Raw genomic sequence first — 20,522 nt, forward strand, 5'->3', positions numbered from 1 at the left:
GGAGGTAAAGAAGAAGGGTTGGCACCGAAGTCGGCGTCGATGTCACAAAACTCTTTGCCTTCTTGTAGGTGGTTGCTTCAATAAAAACAACAACCATCGACGTCGGAGGTAGAGAATAAGTGTCGCGTCAACGAGGGTAACGGGGCTTGAGAGTTGGAGATGATGGGGAAGAAAGAGGGCTGATCAAAGGGAAGGACTAAACGATCATTCCGTTGGCACTGGGTTATGATTGTTTAGCCTTTCACTCCTTTTTTTATACTACACACAAAATAATGTCATTTTGTAATTTTAGTTCGGTTCAGTTAGTTTGGCTACTTAGACAATATTAATCGAACTGAAATCAATAATCGATGTTTCACCCAAACACTAATCAAATCACTAATTGACACTTAAATAAACCAACGGAAGTAATCGATTAAGTTCCATGAGTTATACTTGTGGCCATTACAGATTGAATAATTTACCACTTGATGGAATCCAACGGCTGAGGTTTTGTAGGGGCAGATCTACGGTAGAAAAACAACCCAAGGCCAAGGGTACGGTAGATAGTAGCCTTCGTTGGTAGTGTCCAACTTGGAGTTGGGGGCTCGGGGGGGCCGCTATTTGTCAGATTCCAATAGAAAAGCAGAAAAAGCAAAACTGTTCCTGTGTTGTTTGGTTCTCTCTGCGTCGTTTTTTATCGGACGGTTTCCAATCCATAGGGGCGGAGAAATCTTCGGGAGCATGGCGCAGCCGGTGGCTGCAGCAGCGGCAGGAGGCGGAGGGAGGCAACAGCAGCAGCAGCCGCAGCCAGCGGGGGGTTTTGGCCAGACAATAACCGGAGTCATACGAATAGCAGTCTTTTGGTACTTTGCGTCCAAATTCTTCGCTCCTAAGAAGACCCTTGATCCTTCTGTTCAGATCTCTAATCTCTTCCACAAGGGTGAATCCCTGGTTCGTATTCCCCGCGAGTGTTCTTCTATTCTCCTACTCTATGGTCCGTCAAAATTTTCCCTATTCACAATTGCTTTTCTCTTGGAATCGCAATTAGATTCCGTTGCAAATTTATGAGTTTTCCTTCTAACTATTTATAGTTTTTTCCACATGTTTTATATATCAACCGTATATATAGACGTTTCTCGGGTCGTTCAATTTGAAAATTCCTTTTAATTGATGAAATCCATTATCTGCTTCGACCTAAACTATACTTGTATTTTTATTACTGTAGTAGCAATATGACCCATCTGGGAGATAGTTTGAATAGGAGATACCTAGCTTGTAAAATTGGTGCATATCAACTTGTTAGTTTACTAATCTAACAACCTGCTGTTTTTATTGAAGCATAGTTTAATATATTTTTGCGTTATTGATCGTTTCCCTTGCCACTTTCTTGACTCAAAAAGTACATTTTCTTAAATTTAGGAAGATATATTTGAGTAACTCACAAGCAGTTGGTCTATATTCTATATTTTGATAGTAAGTATTGCAATTAAAAGTATATGTTTAACCATAAACTCAGATCATCTTGTAACATAACGATCCTTAGATAACTTCATTGTCCTAACTTAAGAAATAGTAATGGAAAAAGTCGCTTGTATGGTCTGGTGTGCAAATTCTTTACAATTGGTTATTCAATTTTTTGATTGCCCCCCTGTATATGACAAACACTTATTATCATACTTCCAAATATATAATGACATATTTTGCACGTGGACCTACTGTGAGAGTGAACTTTATCAGATCTTCATCTAAAAGGTAATGGTTTCTATATGTCTTCTCTCTTCTAATTTGGTCTGGAAATAGTGGGGCAATTAGCCCTCTTAGGCAGTTTTGTCTTAATGATATTAGGTACACACGTAAAAAGGAGTTGAATAACTGAGGTAAGTTAAGAAGATTGGGAAGTAAGGTTACTTACAATCTGGAAAATCTAGCTTTCAGAAACATTTCTTGCCAATGCTCATTCCCTCCTTTGATTAAAGCTTTTATGTTCCTTTTGACATTGTCATTTACCAGGTTAAGTTATTGAAATTTTGGATTATTGACCCTTTAAGAAGCAATGTGTTAAGCTAAGGTGCTGTGTGCATGTGGATTAGTCGTATTCTTTTAGGATATGATGATTTTAGAACAATATTGAAGGAAGATCTATGTTCTCTCTGCATACTATAACTGGACAAACGCACGTGCACTTGCATTTTTTCATTATGCAAATGTTACTGGGTGGTATGTAGAAAAAAAATTGAGTGCTAGCTGAATATTGGTGACATGGCAACTTGTGCTAATATATATAGAGAAAATCATACTGTTGTGCTGGAAGAAAATTTTGACTGGAGCATAATTTGAAATTAATCTCTCTGCTGGGATTGCTGCGGGTTACTCCTTATTCTGATTTACCTCTCTGGCCTCTTCCTCATCGTGCTTCCCCAAATTTTAAACTGCTACGTTACCTTTGTTCAGGACATGTGGGTTTATCTTTCTGAACATGAAAGGTTCAATGACTTTGGTAATGAAAAAGCACTTATTTGGCATGAGACAAATATACCTTATGCTGTTTGGGGACCGGAAAGTACCAGGTCTCTGTCTGCCAACTATTATCCATCTGAGGTACCATGTTTTTGCAGTAATACTTCTCATGTGTTATACTTAAGTTCTTAGCAGTTAGGATTTGGCATTCACACTTGCACACACATGGGATTCTTTAATATATCTGGATAATTTGGTTGTGTGTGTGTGTGTGTGTGTTTTTTTTTTTTCTGATGCTGACATCAAGTTCTTTTTGGTCTTCTGCTCTCAGGCGGTGAAGCACAATGGCAGTCTTTATGCTCATGTGTTCTTTACCCGTTCTGGTTACCCACCTGACCCCAGTGATCCTGAGTACCAGCCGTTGGCTGCTTTTGGAAGGACTCACCGTAAGATTGTTTCTCTTGTTAATTTCCTGTCAAACTTTTCAATGGTTGTTGATGCACAAAACATCTAATTTTAAGATATTCTCTTTCCCTTGATCTCAGCTGTTGTGACATTCCTGCCCAAGTCAAGAACTGATAAACGGAGAAGTTTGTTGGGAGATTCCAAAGGCTCCGGTCAGGACGCAACAATATCTGAGGTTTGTCCTTGTATAAACTGCTCTGTAACCTATTGAAAATCTCCCTTGTGGGTATCAATCTTCATATGCTTAACATTCAGTCTTAGATGAATATCTTTGATGTTTCACTGTGAAATGTCAGTTTCTGTCAGTTTTTATACTTGAATTTGGTGAAGCAGTCAACTATTTGTTTGTTTGCAATTGGTATAACTTGATGTTTTCAACTCACCAAAGAGGAGCCTTCCCAAGTTATCTGAGGGTATGAGGTGATTCTTTCTGCATCTTATTTTGTATCAAATTGGGCAATTGAGGGGTTGGATTCCATTTATTGTACCACTAAGTTGTTAATCATGCTGGTAAGCAGTTTAAACTTGGATCAATTTATTCTGATGTATAGTTGCATGGTTAAGGTCCTGGTTTTTGACGTACTAAAAAACTCATCCTTGCCTTTTTTATGGATTTAATTTTCTCAAAAAAGCTTCTAATATGGTAGCCGAGAATTTCTTGACCTATATTTTCTCTTAATGGATCATGTCGGTATTTGGATTTGTCTCTTGCAGTAACTTTGCTACATGCATATACATGTATCGAAAGGATAATATAAATGATATTTGTTAAAAAGCAGATGCCTTTACCATTGGTCCATATGTGGGGGCCTGGCAGAACTGGATTGATCATTGTTGGATTAAAATAACTGAGACTTGAACAAGCAATTTCACTCTCGACAACTATACATTGGCAACTGTCTGGAAATTATATGTGAATACATATTTTCCATGTGGAAGAAAGTATTTCATCGAATAGTTGATGGTATCATCACATGATATCTCTCAACCATATTGGTCAAGCTGTTGAAAATATTTTATTGACTATCTACTTGCTTGTGTTGTGTTGCTTCACATTATCCTTGTTTACTAAGTTGCCTCTTTTATATTACATCACAGTAAATTAGTAAAAGTGGGTATTTGTATCACTTTGAGATAACAAATGCCTATACGTGGTTTCCAAATGGTACTTAGGTTGCTCCATGAGCTCTCCCTTTGTGGATTGAGCATATCTCCATGACTATCTGCATTATAAGCTTATTTACTTTATAGGATTTTGGTTTTCTTATTTACTTCCTAACAGTTTAATTTTTTTGTATTTTTTAATCAATTAAAAAATACTTTGAGCGTGAGTCATAGTGTTTTTGGAACTTTTTGATAACGTTTTTGTGCTAGCAATTGAAAAGAAAACATCTTGAAGTTTGGACCTTTTTGCTTAGTTATGTTTTCTTCCTTGTCTTTGTGATGACCTTGTTGTTAACTTCTTTGCAAGAAAGGGTAGTACATATTGATCCTTTTCCTTTTTTTTTTTTTTTTTGGTTTCCATTATCATTTGGAGTTTCTAGTATAAAAAAAATGTAAAAGAAAAGAAAATTGTGAGAGAGAATAAAAAAATTATGCTAGGACCTAATATGCATGAGAATAGTATTTCCTTTGAAAGCCATTGGGAAAGGGAACATGGATATTAGTTGCACTATCATAGTAGTATTGCAATAAATTTCATTGTAAGGATTAAGTTGAATTTCTATGGAAATATATTTGAAATTGAGTGTTCCTAAAACTTGTAGGTAAGTATAGTTCCCATGGAAATAAGTTTAGATACCAAAGAGTTTGAAAGAAAATTGGGGTTCTGTATGGACCTTACTGGGGTGATCTCACTCTTAGCTAAACTAATGCGTTTAGAAAGCATAATATATAATGCTGGGCCCTATTCCTAACGGTTTAAAATTTTTAGCTCTTGTGGTAAGTTAATTGGTATTAGAGGTCTTATTTCAAGAGTTGTTGGGTGTCACAGCCCTAGGGTTTGGCTAGGGTTGTGATAGGAATTTAGAGGGATTTAGGAAAGAGAAAGCAGAAAGGGAGGGAGATATAGAATTGAAACAGAGAGAAATGGGGTGGAAAGAGAAGAAGAACCGAGAGAGAGAATTAAGAGAGAATAGAGTTTGAAATTCATTCTTCAATTCAAGCATGCGAACAAACCCCTAACAACAGCCTTATATAGCCATCTTTGTCTTCTAACAGCCTAACCACTTGCTGAAAATATATCCTCACAGTTATTATAAACCTATTACAAGATTACCCCCTTTATTATATTCTTATTACAGCATTGACCTTCCTATACTCCTAGGTACATGACAATTCCCCCGCCTTAAAGTTTCTTGTCCCCAGGAAACTTATTATCGTTGAGCCACTTCTCTATCTTCATCCAACTCCCACCTTCATTTTCTGTTCAATCTCTTTTTCCCTCTTTCTCCTTCTAGGCTTCTTCTTCTTTGTTCTTAGGTTTCCAAGAATCGTCATCGACATAACTTGGACCAGCACTTCAATAGGGGCAACCAGATTGACCTCAATGACTTCAGATTCAGTCTGAGTACTTGATGGAATAGTAGACCGAAGCTTAGAGTCCTCAACATTGTTGTTTATGTTTCTTATGAATAGAGTTCGAGATGGTTGTTCCCCATGAGGATGTTTCCCATAAATCAAACTAATAGATCCTCCAGAATGACAATAAGGGTATCCTTCAAAAACTTTAGTATCTCCTAGTCCTGAAGGGAAGCTATTTTTCCCCAAGTCCAATTCTCCAACACTGCCAAAAAAATCTAAATCTTTAGTATCATCTCCAGCCTTAGATTGGGGCACATAGTCAACCCCATCAGTCACCCCCGACAGTACGTCATTGCCATTAGGGAAAGTTTTTCCAATAGTTTGTGCCTCAATTCCCTCAAGGGATTCAAAAGGTTCCTCTTCCTCATAGTGAGACGTAGCAGCACCAATAGGATGGCTACCTGGATCAGAAAGTTTAAAAAACTTCACCATCTGGGATTCCACTGACCTCGGTTTCCCTAGGGCCGATGAAGCAACTGAATTTCTGTCTTTTGTTCCTATTCTTCCATCCATTTTCACACCAAGCTTCTGACAAGATAAGGAAGGAGGTTCAACAGAGTCATGATAACCAAGCTTTGATGTCTCAATGCTATAATTCCTATCATTGTATTGAGGTTCCCCAACAATTAAACCATCTGCCCCTGTGGGTAATTCTGCCACATCTTCGTCTCGTTCATTGGAATTTTTCTGAAGCTCACTCTCAACATTTTCCTCCTCCACATCAGCAATATCTTCTTCTTTTAGCTTTCTGGGATTCACTCCTACTGAATGGTTGTCAGAATCCATCCTTTTTTTGTTAGAATTTTCAGAATGATCATCTGCAACATTCCTTCTCGGTTTGTCGAAGAATTCTGTTGGAAACTTGTACTTATACTCCTTTGCAAACTCTTGAAGCTCTTCTCGTATTACACAACCAATTTCCTCACACATTTTGCTAACCCAAGGGTCTAATGTCCGTTTCTGTGCCTCATGATTCAGCCCAAACTCTTCACTTTTTCTGTTGTATCCCACTGAAAATGCAGCATCCTTCTGCTGCAGAGGAGACTTCAATTGTTTCATACGCAAGCTATCCGTCATGGCATAAATCTCAAGAGCAGGACAAGTCAAAGGCCAAGGCATAGGAGCTTGATACATCCTTAATTCAACTCTTCCGTGAACTAATCGGGTTCTTAGTTAGAATCATCTCAAACGCAATTCACTGCCCGTGGAATTCTTGTCTCTGATTTGCTGGTATGCGTTGTCGGACTTCTAATTGGAATCTCCTAAATTACCACTCGATCAGTTTCGATAATGACTGAGGTTGTCTTCCTAAATTGCTACTGCAACAGCTCGGAAAGTAGCAGCGAATCAAACTGCTGCCCCGCCTTCACAGTCGAACCTTCTATCTTTCCTCAGCAAAGAGATCGACGGCTAAGAATGTTCAACGGAACTCATCGAAAGCCACTCCTCCTACTTCTCCTTTAGATCCGAGCCGACCTCTCCTCCTTGTGCGTCGGAATCAATTTCGCAATTCACCACAGCAAAATCAAGATTCCGCCAGGCTCTATAAGTTTCACCTACCTCACTCCTCCTTCAGTGATCACCTCGACTGCTTCTTCGAAATTCTCCTGCGAACAACTTCAAGGTTGGGATGGCCTTCTTCATCTGGAAATTTTGATCAATTGGACTTCCCTATGAGTCGTCTTTATCAAGCCTGTCTCCCAAAACCAGGGTCGCCTTCACTGCCTCCACAATATGGATCGTAATCACACCACTGGAATTGCTGACCGTGAGGTGATTGGGAATGACGAATGAGTAGAGGAGGACGATCGCTGGAGATTTGTTCAGATTTGTCTCTAAATTCCGCCTTGTATCTCACAGCTGAGAGTCATTTATAGCTCAACTTCCTAAATTCGCTCCTTGTCTAAAATTGATTCTGGGATGGCGAATTGCAAGCACTATTCCGCTTCAAGCCGAACTTGCTTTGCTCTACTTCGCCTTTCAAGAATCGAATCTAGAGGTGCTCGACTCGCTCCACCTTCAATTTTCCAAGTTCAATTCCAGTTACTGGTTCAACTATGTACCTCTATTAACTGGATCGATGACAAATATTAGCTCCTCATTCGATCAACGCTGATTTGGCTCGCCGAAAATCGCTTGAGGTTCTGCTTCGCTCGCGTCTTCCTTCTCGTTATCTACTCACGATCAAAGTGAATTCAAGATTGCCAATGGAGTTCCCACCCAATCACTGACCACTGGTTGGAGTTCACCTGGATTCTTGAACCGATCTTGATTCTCTTCGGATGCTTGCACTCGCCAATCACATCGTAATCAGTGGAACTTGTTGGAATCCTTGTGTTTGCTGGAATCACTCGAAGGCTTTGCCCTATTTATTCCACCGAGAGTCGTCGAAATTAACTACTACCAATTGCAGGAATTTAGCCAAGGAACATTGCTCTGATACCAATTGTCATAGCCCTAGAGTTTGGCTAGGGTTGTGATAGGAATTTAGAGGGATTTAGGAAAGAGAAAGCAAAAAGGGCAGGAGATATAGAACTGAAATAGAGAGAAATGGGGAGGAAAGAGAAGAAGAACCGAGAGAGAGAATTAAGAGAGAATAGAGTTTGAAATTCATTCTTCAATTCAAGCATGCGAACAAACCCCTAACAACAGCCTTATATAGCCATCTTTGTCTTTTAACAGCCTAACCACTTGCTGAAAATATATCCTCACAGTTATTATAAACCTATTACAAGATTATCCCCTTTATTATATTCCTATTATAGCATTGACCCTCCTATACTCCTAGGTACATGACATTGGGTTCAAGTCTTGTTATTTATATGTTTGTTTTCCATTATTTATACTTGTTCTGTACGCTTGTTTTGCATTTTAATGTGCCTTATTTAAGTTTGTCCATGGGCAACTATGTTACTGCATATCAAGGGGAGTTGTTACAAATGTGGTATGTGTTGTTGAATTCTTTTCCTCTCGATGTTATTACATGTTAAGTGGAGTGTTGCAAACCTTGGTTGAAATTGTCAACACACCTTTTTTAACATCTCAAGCTTTTAGGAGTGGGGACTGAACAACAGGCAACTTAGAGGGAGCTTCAAAAGAAAGTATGTAACAACAAAATATCAGGATTTAGCATTCCATTTTAGGGGTTGACTACATGAATTCTAGTTCGTCAAACATTTATACCTATGGTCTTATCTTCTCTCAAGCCCTTACAACTTAAAGATACTGTCATGACCTGGAAAATGTGGGTCCTTAACTAGTGCCTGATCCTGATGTGGGAGTGGGTCCCAATAGTGGAAATAACCAGCCTGCTAAGTTAACTGAGTGTATAAAACATGGGAATATACATGTGTCATGTACAATACATGTAAACAAGCTATGTTGCTTGAATATGCATGACTTGGCTTAACTCTATAAGGAGTAAATTGACCTGCTTTGAGAAAATAAATCTAAATCATACATGAATTAAGAGAACAAAAAATATATACATATCATGATATATGGGGAGTCTTCTCACCATAATTGAAAGTATTAGAATATATTCACATGAGTCAAAAAATATATTCTCAAGACAGAAATATTGTAACTACTTGTCACGAGATGCGCCCTTAGTTATAGAAACTTTGATTTCTATTGCTGTAACTTTTGCTTTTTCTTTTACTGCTATAATTTTTGTTATTTCTTTTACTGCTATAATTTTGTTGAATGAGTTTGTTAGCCTAGAGGGTATCCATGTGTAAGGGCTAGAATAGGACAAATGCGGTTGTTACAACTATAAGGGGGATAGGATTTGCTGTGGCAGCGTCCCTTGTCAGGATGTATATACTCCCCAAGGCTCTCTCAGAAGAGATCATCGAATATCAAAGAAACAATTCTAGATTCTTCCTCAACCTTCTCTCATCTCTCCCCAACTCTCTCTCTTCTCTCTTTCTTTCTTCTCTCTGTTCTACTTTGTTTCTCCCGTGTTGTATCCTTTTAATTTGTTGGGAGGCCGAGCTGATGGAAGGCCGAGCTGCTGAGCTGATGAGGCCGAGCTACCGAGCTGATGGAAGGCTGAGCTGCCGAGCTAATGAGGCTGAACTGCCGAGCTAATGAGGCTGAACTGCCGAGCTAATGAAAGGCCAAGCTGACGAGGCCAAGCTTCTGAGCTGATGGAAGGCCGATCTGGTGAGCTAATGGAAGGCCGATCTACGAGCTGATGGAGGTCGAGCTAATGGTCGAGTGGCCGAGCTACTAAGCTCGTTATTAGTTAATTTATCCTCTATGATTTATCTTGATTTATATTACTGTTATATCTTATCTTGCTTTTATTAGATTTGTTTGTATTTAAGGTTGTTGTAATCTAGTCCTACAAAGTAGGAATCTAATCTCTAAAATTTAGGAGAATTCTTAGGATCCATTGTGTATATATTTGTGGTATTCTCAAGGGAATAATTGACAGAGTATTATTCTTCCCAAAAGAAGATTTCTTCATGGTATCAGAGCTTGCTCTTCGATCCTAAAACAACCTCTATTATATTTTTCCGTCCACACTTCATCAATCTACACCCTGTTTCATCAATGGCTGATACTCAACCTAATCCCACTTTAATCGAGGCTTCTGCCACAAGTTCTCCGATCAATCCTTCTCTTTCCAGCAACTCAATTGATCATTTTCCTATACAGATTCCTTACCATAAGTTGAATGGGAGTAACTTTAGGGAATGGTTTCAGTCAGTTATGCTGGTTATCAAGGGAAAAAGCAAGGCTGGTTACTTAATAGGCTCTATTCCTTCTCCACCGAGCACAACAACCACATATGGTACTTGGGAAGCCGAGAATTCCACCATAATGGCCTGGCTGATCAATTCGATGGAGCCTAGAATAGGAAGAACTTACCTATTCTATACAACCACAAAGGAGATATGGGATTCAGTCCAAGATATGTACTTAGATTTGGAGAACTCATCTCAATGCTTTGAGATTAGATCTGCCAGTAGGACCACATGACAAGGTAATCTAAATGTTATGGATTACTTTAATGTTTTGGTTGAACTTTGGCATGAGATGGATCTGTTTTACACCATTAATTGGAAATGTTCTGCAGATAGTACAAAATATAGTAAGATGATTGAGAATGATCAGGTGTTTGATTTCCTACATGGTCTTACCCATGATTTGGATGAAGTAAGAGACAGAATCTTGAGTACAAAACCTCTGCCTTCACTTCGAGAAGTTTTTGCTGAGGTTCGAAGGGAGGAAAACCGAAGAAAGGTAATGCTAAATCAGCAAGGTGAGTCCCCTTTAACTCACCAAAATTCTGCTTTAGCAAGTTTTAAACAAGAAGAGAGTCAACCAAGGAATCTAGGATGGGAGAAGCAGTGGTGTGACCATTGTCAAAGGCCATATCATACCAAAGAAACATGTTGGAAAATTCATGGGAAACCAGCTAACTGGAAGCCAAGAGGAAAAAAGGAGAGTGAAAGGATTGCTTACATAGCTGATGCACCAAAGGAAGCACGAAGCAGTACTAGCCTTAATCTATTAGAGGAGCAAATCCAAACCTTGTATAAGTTGCTGAATCAAGGTATATCCTCTCCAAGTCCTCCCATGGCAGCTATTGCTTTACAAGGTAATCCCCATTACTCTCCAAGTTCCAGCAAACTCTCTAAGAATACATGGATAGTAGATATGGGTGCTTCCGACCATATAGCATATTCAGCTAGTTCAATGACAGAATACATCCTGTGTGACAACTCTAAACATTTCAATGGCTGATGGCACCACCTCTTCAGCCAAAGGACATGGAATAGTTTGTATTTCTGGTTTAAAACTTAAATCAGTTCTACATGTTCCTGGTTTAAGATGCAATTTACTGTCAGTCCATAAGATTACTTAAGATATCAATTGCTGTGTGACCTTCTTTCCTTCATATTGCTTATTTTAGGACCAAGTATCAGGGAGGACGATTGGCAATGCTAAAACTAAGGATGGGCTTTATTATTTGACAGAGGATAGGATTTTTTCTTCTACAAATAAGGTTGTTTTGACAGCTACAACCAATGCCAATATTTTGTTATGGCATAATCATTTAGGTCACCCAAGTTTTCCTTATCTTAAATTCTTGTATTCACATTTTTTCATCAATAAAAATCAAACTTTCTCATGTGAACAGTGTACCATTGCCAAACAGTCTCGTTCTTCTCATCCAATTCAATCTTATAAGCCATCTAAACCATTCCATTTAATTCATAGTGATATTTGGGGACCATTTAAAACCCCTAATATTTCTGGTTCTAAGTGGTTTATAACCTTTATTGATGATCATTTTAGGGCATGTTGGGTGTACCTTATGAGGGAAAAATCTGAAGCCTGCAACATTTTTAAGAAATTTCACAAACTTATCTTAAATATGTTTCAAACTTCCATCCAAATTCTTTGTACTGATAATGGTCGAGAATATTTCTTTTATGACCTTATCAATTATTTCTCCGAACATGGCATTTTACATCAAAGCTCTTGTCCATACACACCACAGCAAAATGGTGTAGTGGAAAGAAAAAACCGCCATCTTCCAGAAATGGCTCGCGCTATGATGTTCACCACCCATGTTCCACATTTCTATCGGGGGGAAGGAGTCCTTACAGCTGCATATTTGATCAATAGACTTCCCTCAAAGCCCCTAAATTTTCAGACCCCTCTTGCTGTCCTTTGTTCTCTCTACCCAACTGTTAGCCATTTACATTCTCTTCCTCCAAAAATTTTTGGCTGCCCGGTGTATGTTCACAATAATCAGCTTAACCATACAAAGTTAGACCCCAAGGCCCTTAAATGTATCTTTATTAGGTACTCTCCCTCCCAAAAAGGTTATAAATGCTATAACCCTCTCAAAAGACAAGTCTTGGTCTCCATCGATGTCACATTCTATGAAGACCAATCATTTTACCCCTCACTAGTTTCAGTTGCTATATCTCCATCCTTCCTTGATCCTAATCCTATTTCCTTTCCTTTCCTTTCCTTGATGCTCCTCTTCCCTTATACTCTCAAGGGGGACAATTTCTGGCCTCTCCGCATGTTAGGCCTTCAAGTTCCGATAGCATAAGGGCAGATCCTTCAAGCTCTTCTCCTATTTCTCCTATTCCATCTTCTCCGCCATCCTCTCAGCCAGAAACTACAGCTGAACCTCATGTTCCAACTCCATATTCAGCTGCTAAAAATCCTTTGCAAGTGTATTCTAGACATTCAAAGGCCCATCCTGAGGGATAGCAAAACCAATCATCACTTCCAGATGCTGGTCTATCAGAAAACAACATTGATAATGAGTCTACCAGTAGTGATAATTTGGATTGGGCTATGCCTATTGCTCTAAGGAAAGGGGTAAGATCTTATGTCAAGTATCCTATGTCTAATCACTTGACTTATGCTAAGTTATCTCCCCAGTACAAGGGATTTGTTGCAAGTATTGAGAGCATTGTCATTCCAAAGAATATTCAAGAGGCCATGAGTGATCCTCAGTGAAAAGTTGCAGCTATGGAAGAGATGAGTGCCTTGGTGAAAAATAACACATGGGAGATTGTTAAACTGCCTTCAAACAAAAGGATGGTTGGTTGTAGATGGGTTTTCATAGTAAAACATAATGCAGATGAAAGTGTTGAAAGATACAAGGCAAGATTGGTTGCACAAGGGTTTACTCAAACATATGGGATTGACTATGAGGAGACTTTTGCTCCTGTGGCTAAACTCAACTCAATTCGGGTATTAATCTCTCTTCTGTTAATCTTGATTGGCCTCTATTTCAATTTAATATTAAAAATGCTTTTTTGAATGGTGACTTGGATGAGGAGATATATATGAGAATACCCCAGGGATTTGAACAAGAAATTGGCAGTGGAAATGTGTGCAAATTAAAGAAATCCCTATATGGATTAAAGCAGTCTCCAAGGGCTTGGTTTAAGAAATTTAGCATGACTCTCAATCATTTGGGATATAAGCAAGGGCAAGCTGACCATACCCTGTTTATAAAGTCTATAGTAGAAGGTAAAAAAGTCATATTAATTATTTATGTTGATGACATTATTGTGACAGGTGATGACTTACAGGAAATTGAAAATTTGAAGAAGCAATTAAAAACTGAATTTGAAGTGAAAGACCTAGGAGTCATGAGATACTTTATGGGAATGGAGGTAGCTCGGAGTTAAGAAGGGCCATTCATCTCTCAAAGGAAGTACACACTTGATTTGTTACAGGAAACTGGGATGTTAGCATGCAGATCGGCTGGTACACCTCTAGAAAAGGGTTGGAATGTCGAAGAAAAAGAAGATACTCCTGTTGAAAAAGAAATGTACCAAAGCTTGGTTGGTAGATTAATTTATTTGTCACTTACAAGGCCAGACATAGCCTATGCAGTAAGTGTCATAAGTCAATACATGCATTCTCCTACTCAAAAACATATGAATGCAGCGTTCCATGTTCTAAGATACCTCAAGGGGACGACTGGGAAAGGACTGATGTTCAGGAAAACTAATTAAAGAAGAATTGAATGTTTTGTGGATGCTGATTGTGCTGGTTCACGTGAGGATAACAAGTTAACTTCAGGTTATTGCACCAAGCTATGGGGTAATGTGGTTACTTGGAGAAGTAAAAAGCAATCCGTAGTGGTTCGAAGCAGTGCCGAGGTTGAATTTCGTGCCATTGCTCAAGGGATATGTGAAGTTATTTGGCTAGAAAGGATAATGGAGGACTTGGGGATATCCTTATCACAATCAACAAAAGTTTATAGTGATAGCAAGTCTGCTATCAGTATTGTGAAAAATCCGGTTCAGCATGATAGAATGAAACATGTAAGAATTGACAGAAGTTTTACAAAGAGGGAAATTGAAGAAGGAGAAATCAGCTTATCCTACATTCTAACTACTAATTAAGTAGCTGATATTTTCACAAAATTATTCCAAGGCCAGGGTTCGAGTTACTAATTGGCAAGCTGGGAATGATTTGTATCTATTCCTCAGCTTGAGGGGGAGTGTTGGGAGGCCGAGCTGATGGAAGGCTGAGCTACCGAGCTAATGAGGCCGAACTGCCGAGCTGATGAGGCCAAGCTTTCGAGCTAATGGAAGGCTGATCTGGCGAGCTGATGGAAGGTCGATCTGCGAGCTGATGGAGGCCGAGCTAATGGTTGAGTTGCCAAGCTACTAAGCTCGTTATCGGCTAATCTATCCTCTATGATTTATCTTGATTTATATTACTGTTATATCTTATCTTGCTTTTATTAGATTTCTTTGTATTTAAGGTTGTTGTAATGTTGTCCTACAAAGTAGGAATCTAATCTCTAAAGTTTAGGAGAATTCTTAGGATCCATTTTGTATATATTTGTGGCATTCTCAAGGGTATAATTGACGGAATATTATTCTTCCCAAAAGAAGATTTCTTCATAATTTATATCGAATTAGGGGAGCAACCATTGTCATGGCCTAGTAGTGATAATTTGGTTTCAGAGCTCGTTCTTGGCCTGAGTTCTTTTGGAAGGTGGTGCGATGGTAGAAGGAACTTGCATGAAGAACTTTGAGTCACAACTGCAACAGGTCAACTTGACCATGTTTGAGTTCGAGAACCAAGTGGACCAATTGGAGCTTGGGTCTGAATGGAACCATGAGGCGATCATGGCAATAGATTGCAAGGTGGAAGGCTCAATCGGGGGGGTTAACGGCGCTCTCTCTCAAGTGTGGGAGGATATCACGCAGATGAGAGAAGAAATGGGAGCACAACCACAACAATTTATGGTGATGTTTACTTGCCAAAATTTGGTAAGAATTGCTCCCGATTTTCCTCTTAGGGATAGAACATAGCCGATTTTATAGAACAATAGGATGAATCGTATGAATGGGACTTTTGAAATTGAGGTCGAACCGGAAGAAGAAGTGGAAGCGATAATGGATAGAGGGCGTGAGGTCCATGGCAATCCTTAGCACTGGAGTTTCCCATGCCCCAGATGGAGATCCCTATGTTTGAAGGGCCTAACCCTAGGTGGTGGTTGAGGAAATGTGAGCGGATGTTTGACTGGTATAACATACTAGAGGGGAGAAGAGTGACTTTAGCTGTCACCTACTTTGATGATGTGGTTGATGCTTGGTTCTAGGGGTGGACCAGAGTGAGGGAGAATCACACTTGGGAGGAATTTTCTAATAAATTGTGTGAAAGGTTTGGGGAGAGGAGTATGTTTGATATCATAGAAGAGTTTAACAAGCTAAGGCATGTTGGAGAAATAAGGGCTTATCTAAGGAGGTTTGATGAGCTAAGGTCCTTAATGATTAACCATAACCCACATCTTTGCCTATTTCGTATCTAGTTTCTTGAGTGGCCTCAACGATGATATAAGACCCATGGTGAAAATGATTAGGCCTTGAACTATAGAACATGCAGCAGAGAGTGCAAGACTACAAGAGATGGTGGTGGATGCCTTGATGAGGAAGCAAAGACAACAATAAAAGGCTATTATAGTGGGAACTTTCAATTAGAGGGGAAAAGGCTACAATCGTGAGCTAATTAAAGGCAACACAAGGGTGAAGAATTTGGGGGGATCCAGCTTAGGACGAAGGCCCAATGAGCAGAGAAGACAACCTGGTTTATGCTTTAGGTGCAGGGATAAATATTATCCCGGGCACCAATGCAAGCGCCAGTTGTTATTGTTAGAAGGAGATACTAGAGAAAGGCTGGAAGAAGAAGAGATTAAAGAGTGTGGGGAGTTAGGGGAAAAAAGATAATGGAGAGATATCACTACATGCATTGAAGGGGGTAACTAATAACAAGATAATCAAGTTAGAGGAAAAGATGAAGGACTGTAGCCTCCTGATTTTGATTGATAGTGGGAGCACCCACAACTTCCTAGATGAGGGCACGACTAGGAGGTTGAAGTGTCCACTCACGAGAACCCAACCTTTGAGTGTCACATCCCTACTCACAATAGTTCTTGGTAATCTAGACTCCATGTTCCACAATTTGTAACCCTTTACACCGGTAGGATAACCTATAAATAGACACTTCTTTGCTCTGGGTTCTAGCTTACCTTGCTTTACATGAGTATAGGCTAAGCATCCAAATACTCGCAAGTGATCTAAGCTTGGCTTGTGACTTGTCCACATTTCATAGGGGGTTTTAAACTTAGTAGCAGCAGATGGTGATCTATTAATCACATATGTTGCAGTTGACACAGCTTCCCCCCAAAATGCCTTATGTAAGTTTGCATGAAATAGCATACATCTTACTCTTTCAAGTAGAGTCTTATTCATTTTCTCTGCCAAACCATTCTGCTTTGGATTTCCAGGGGTAGTTAGGTGTCTTACTATCCTACTCTCATTACATAATTGTGTAAATTCTCTATTGCAGAATTCTAGGCTATTGTCAATCCTAATAGTCTTAATGTTTCTCCCTTTTTGATTTTCAACCATAGTCTTCCATGTCTTAAAAGCCTCAAATGTATGGTCCTTTGATTTTGAGACATACACCCAAACCATTCTTGAAAAATCATCAATAATAAAGAGGAAATACCTAGAACTTCCATGAGATAGGGTCTGAACAGGTCCCCAAAGGTCTAAATGGATGTAATCTAATGGTGCCTTAGAGAAATGTATTGCCTTCTTTCTAAACTTCACCTTAGCAGATTTGCCAAAAATGCAGGACTCACACTTATCAAGTCCTGCCACCTGATCATTACCTAGGATGCCTTGCTTTGATAGCTCTCTTAATCCTTGCTTTGATAGCTCTCTTAATCCTTGTTCACTAATGTGTGACATACTAAGATGCCACAACTTAGACTGTATTTGAGCTTTACTACCAGCAACTGCAACTTCCCTACTCAAAGTGGTAGCTTGCAGAATGTATATACCATTCTGTAATGAGGCTCTCATACATATTAAGGATCCTCTTGAGATTCTTAAGACTCCACCATCGTCCATCACCTTTAAAATTATAGCCATATCTGTTCAGTTCTCCAAGAGAGATTATATTTCTCTTTAATTTTGGAACATGCCTAACCGATGATGGAGTTCTACAAGAACCATCATGCATTTTTAATCTTATATCTCCATTCCTTAACACCCTGCATTCATGATCATTACCTAGCAGTACTTTTCCTCCATTAATTTCTTGATAGTTTAGGAACCAATGCTTCTTTGGTGTCATGTGGTATGAACAACTTGAATCCATTATCCATACCTCATTTTCAGCATTTTCTGATACCACCAAAGCATCTACACTATCATACTCGAATTCACATATAGAAACTCTGCCCTCAGAATTACTTCTTTCTTGAAAATCCTTTTTCTTCTTAGGGCAATTTTTCTTAATGTAACCTTCTTCATGGCAGTAATAACACTTTATTACTTTCTTTCTAGTTCTTGACCTTGATCTTGACATACCTCTTCCCCTAGGGTCTTTTTTATCTGTCTGTAATTTTACAAGAAGGGCATCTCTCAGAGAATGTTTTCCTTCTACTTTGTACTACAATTCCTTAGAGTTTAGGGCCCCTATTACATCATTCAATGACAGAGTGTCTCTATCGTGCTTTTGGATATCAACAAAGGTTTCATATGATCTAGGTAAAGAATGGAGCAAGACCAATGCCTTGTCCTCATCTTCATACTTAACATCTATATTCTCAAGATCTAAGCAGAGTTTATTAAACTCATCAATATGATCTTGTAACCTTTGTTCATTATTCATTTTAAAAGTAAAGAATCTTGCCTTTAGATATAACTGGCTTGATAGGGACTTTGTCATGTATAGGCTCTCCAATTTGAGCCAAATCTTTGCAGTCGTCTTCATCTTGGAAACCTTGCTTAGCACCTTGTTGCCTAAACTCAAAATTAGTGTGTTGTAGGCCTTCTTCTAGATTTCCTTCTTTTGATCTACCGCATATGACTTTGGCATCTTGGCTTCCCCCTCTAGTGCTTCCTCTAGGCCCGAGAAGGGCACACATCTTCATCTTCCAGAGGGCAAAATCATTTTGCGCGTCGAATTTCTCAATATCATATCTTGAAGCAGAGGAAGATGAAGCCATGTCTTTGAATTGGAATTCTGATTCTTCACCTTGTGACGATTCTTGACTGTGTAAATCTTGCTTTGATACTAGGTTGTTGAATAACCAAGCGTCCCCCACACAAAATCAAACCCTCAAGAATGCACAACTCTCTCACAGAAAGAACATAATAGGAAATAGGATAGAAAGAACAACACACACACACAAGAGGCTAAGGATTTTATGTTGGTTCGGATCACCTATTTATTGGTGAACCTACGTCCAGACTGAAATTAGAAGGGCTAATCTTCCACTATCTTGAGATACAATCGGTACAACGCTCACAGCTCTTGATCGAGCTATCACTCAGAGATTACAAAGGCTAATCTGGTAGACTTTTCTTTGTTAGTACACGATTACAAAAGATACAGAAAAAAAGACTCAACCGCGTATATTTACAAATGATAGAGGCGGGTTTTATAAGAAATAAACTAGTAGTTACCATTAATGGTAACTACTGTTACAACTTCTAACTACTTTGAATTACCGGGCTTTGATTGGCTTGGATTCCTTTGATTTGTAGATATTTTATGCTGTAGCACTAATCTTAGTGCAAACTTTAACACTCAGCTCCTTTGTATTATGTTGTGTTTTACAGATTGTGTGACGATATATCCTTAGCATCTCATAATGTTGGAGTATGATCGAATAATATGTCTAGCAGGTTAGGATGGAAAGAAAGGTACAATTGGCCAACCAATTCAAGGCATTGACCCATAAACTGACTACGGGGTTAGGGTTTTTTGTTAAACTTCAGAACCTACCCATTTTACAAACCCAATTTAACAAGTGGGATGGGAAAAGGAGTAGCATGATGTAAATATCAAAACTAAATAAGGTACTACAAAATCAAAATGGATAAGACTATAACTATTCCTAGAAGCAAATTGGCAACCTCAAAGAGTCTAGGTTTCGATAAGGTAAATGTCACAAGGGATAATTTAAGGCAACCAATTATTATTAAGAAGAGATGGAATAGAGAGGGATCAATACTCGTTTAGCTTGTGTACCCAAATCTAGAACCCCATAGACCCTTAAACACTTCAAGCCTAAATTATGAAATAACTAAAACAACAAAAGCAATCAACTAAAAGTAGATTTAAGATGTGTTCAAATACCACTCACCAACTTAACTCTAAAATGTATCCACCCTTAAGATCGAGAACCCCCAAATTGGAAAGGCAAGTCAACCAACTAATGCATCTCCTAGAAGCAAATGAGAAAATCCAAAAGGAGTATAGAGCTATGGGTTTTGGAGGTCAAAGCATGATAAAGAGGAGACAGTAAAGATGAGAGAGGGTTAGAGTGGGAGCATAGTTGCCAAGGTTGTGGTTCGCTAGGGGTTGGAGGACGGGGTATATAACTTAGTAATGTACGAGATACGTAAGGGTAGGCTTAGCTGGTACACTATTTTGGTTGTGGTACGTTTTGAATATTGAGTTTGGTATGATATTAAATCAATACTAACCAAGTTATATATCTTGTTAATTGATACTTCTGGTTTTAACTATTTTTGGTTTTAGCTCGCCTGTGACCCCAAATGCATTTTTGGTTTCAACCATCCTCCTTTAATTCTTTGGGTCCCATCTTTTTGGATGATTGATCCAAGGTATTTGAATTGATTTTTTCTTGGGATGACTTGAACTTCAAGCTTTACCATATCATCATCCATGCTTATATTTTTGCTAAACTTACATTCCATTTATTTGGTTTTCAGTCATCTTAAGTTAAAACATCTACAACATATTTGTTAGAGGTTTTAAGACACGGTAATACTATCGAAATTTGTATTACATTGCTTGGTGCAAAATGTTACGTATAATCCCTAGATAAAATTGTCCCATTGCTGTGGGATAAACTAAATGCGTGGCCCCTCTAGTATTATTTACAAATGAGTATATAATTATATGAGTATGTAGTTATTTACATACCAAAATATAATTATATATAAGATGGGAATTTAGTCATTTTTCATTTTATACGAAGT

The 20,522-nt window shown here is 38.7% G+C and overlaps 1 protein-coding gene across 1 annotated transcript in view; it reads left to right on the plus strand.

Moving 5' to 3' along the window:
* Nucleotides 1-596: 596 nt before the first annotated feature.
* Nucleotides 597-20,522, plus strand: part of LOC127803317 (uncharacterized) — a 72,575-nt gene continuing 52,649 nt past the window's right edge. Inside the window, exons 1-4 of the mRNA XM_052339443.1 lie at nucleotides 597-933; nucleotides 2,434-2,580; nucleotides 2,771-2,885; nucleotides 2,985-3,079. Coding sequence (XP_052195403.1) covers nucleotides 724-933; nucleotides 2,434-2,580; nucleotides 2,771-2,885; nucleotides 2,985-3,079 — 567 coding nt within the window. The 5' untranslated portion in view covers nucleotides 597-723. The remainder of the gene's footprint in view (nucleotides 934-2,433; nucleotides 2,581-2,770; nucleotides 2,886-2,984; nucleotides 3,080-20,522) is intronic.

The sequence above is a fragment of the Diospyros lotus genome, chromosome 6, assembly GCF_014633365.1.
Source record: "Diospyros lotus cultivar Yz01 chromosome 6, ASM1463336v1, whole genome shotgun sequence".
Taxonomy (NCBI): domain Eukaryota; kingdom Viridiplantae; phylum Streptophyta; class Magnoliopsida; order Ericales; family Ebenaceae; genus Diospyros; species Diospyros lotus.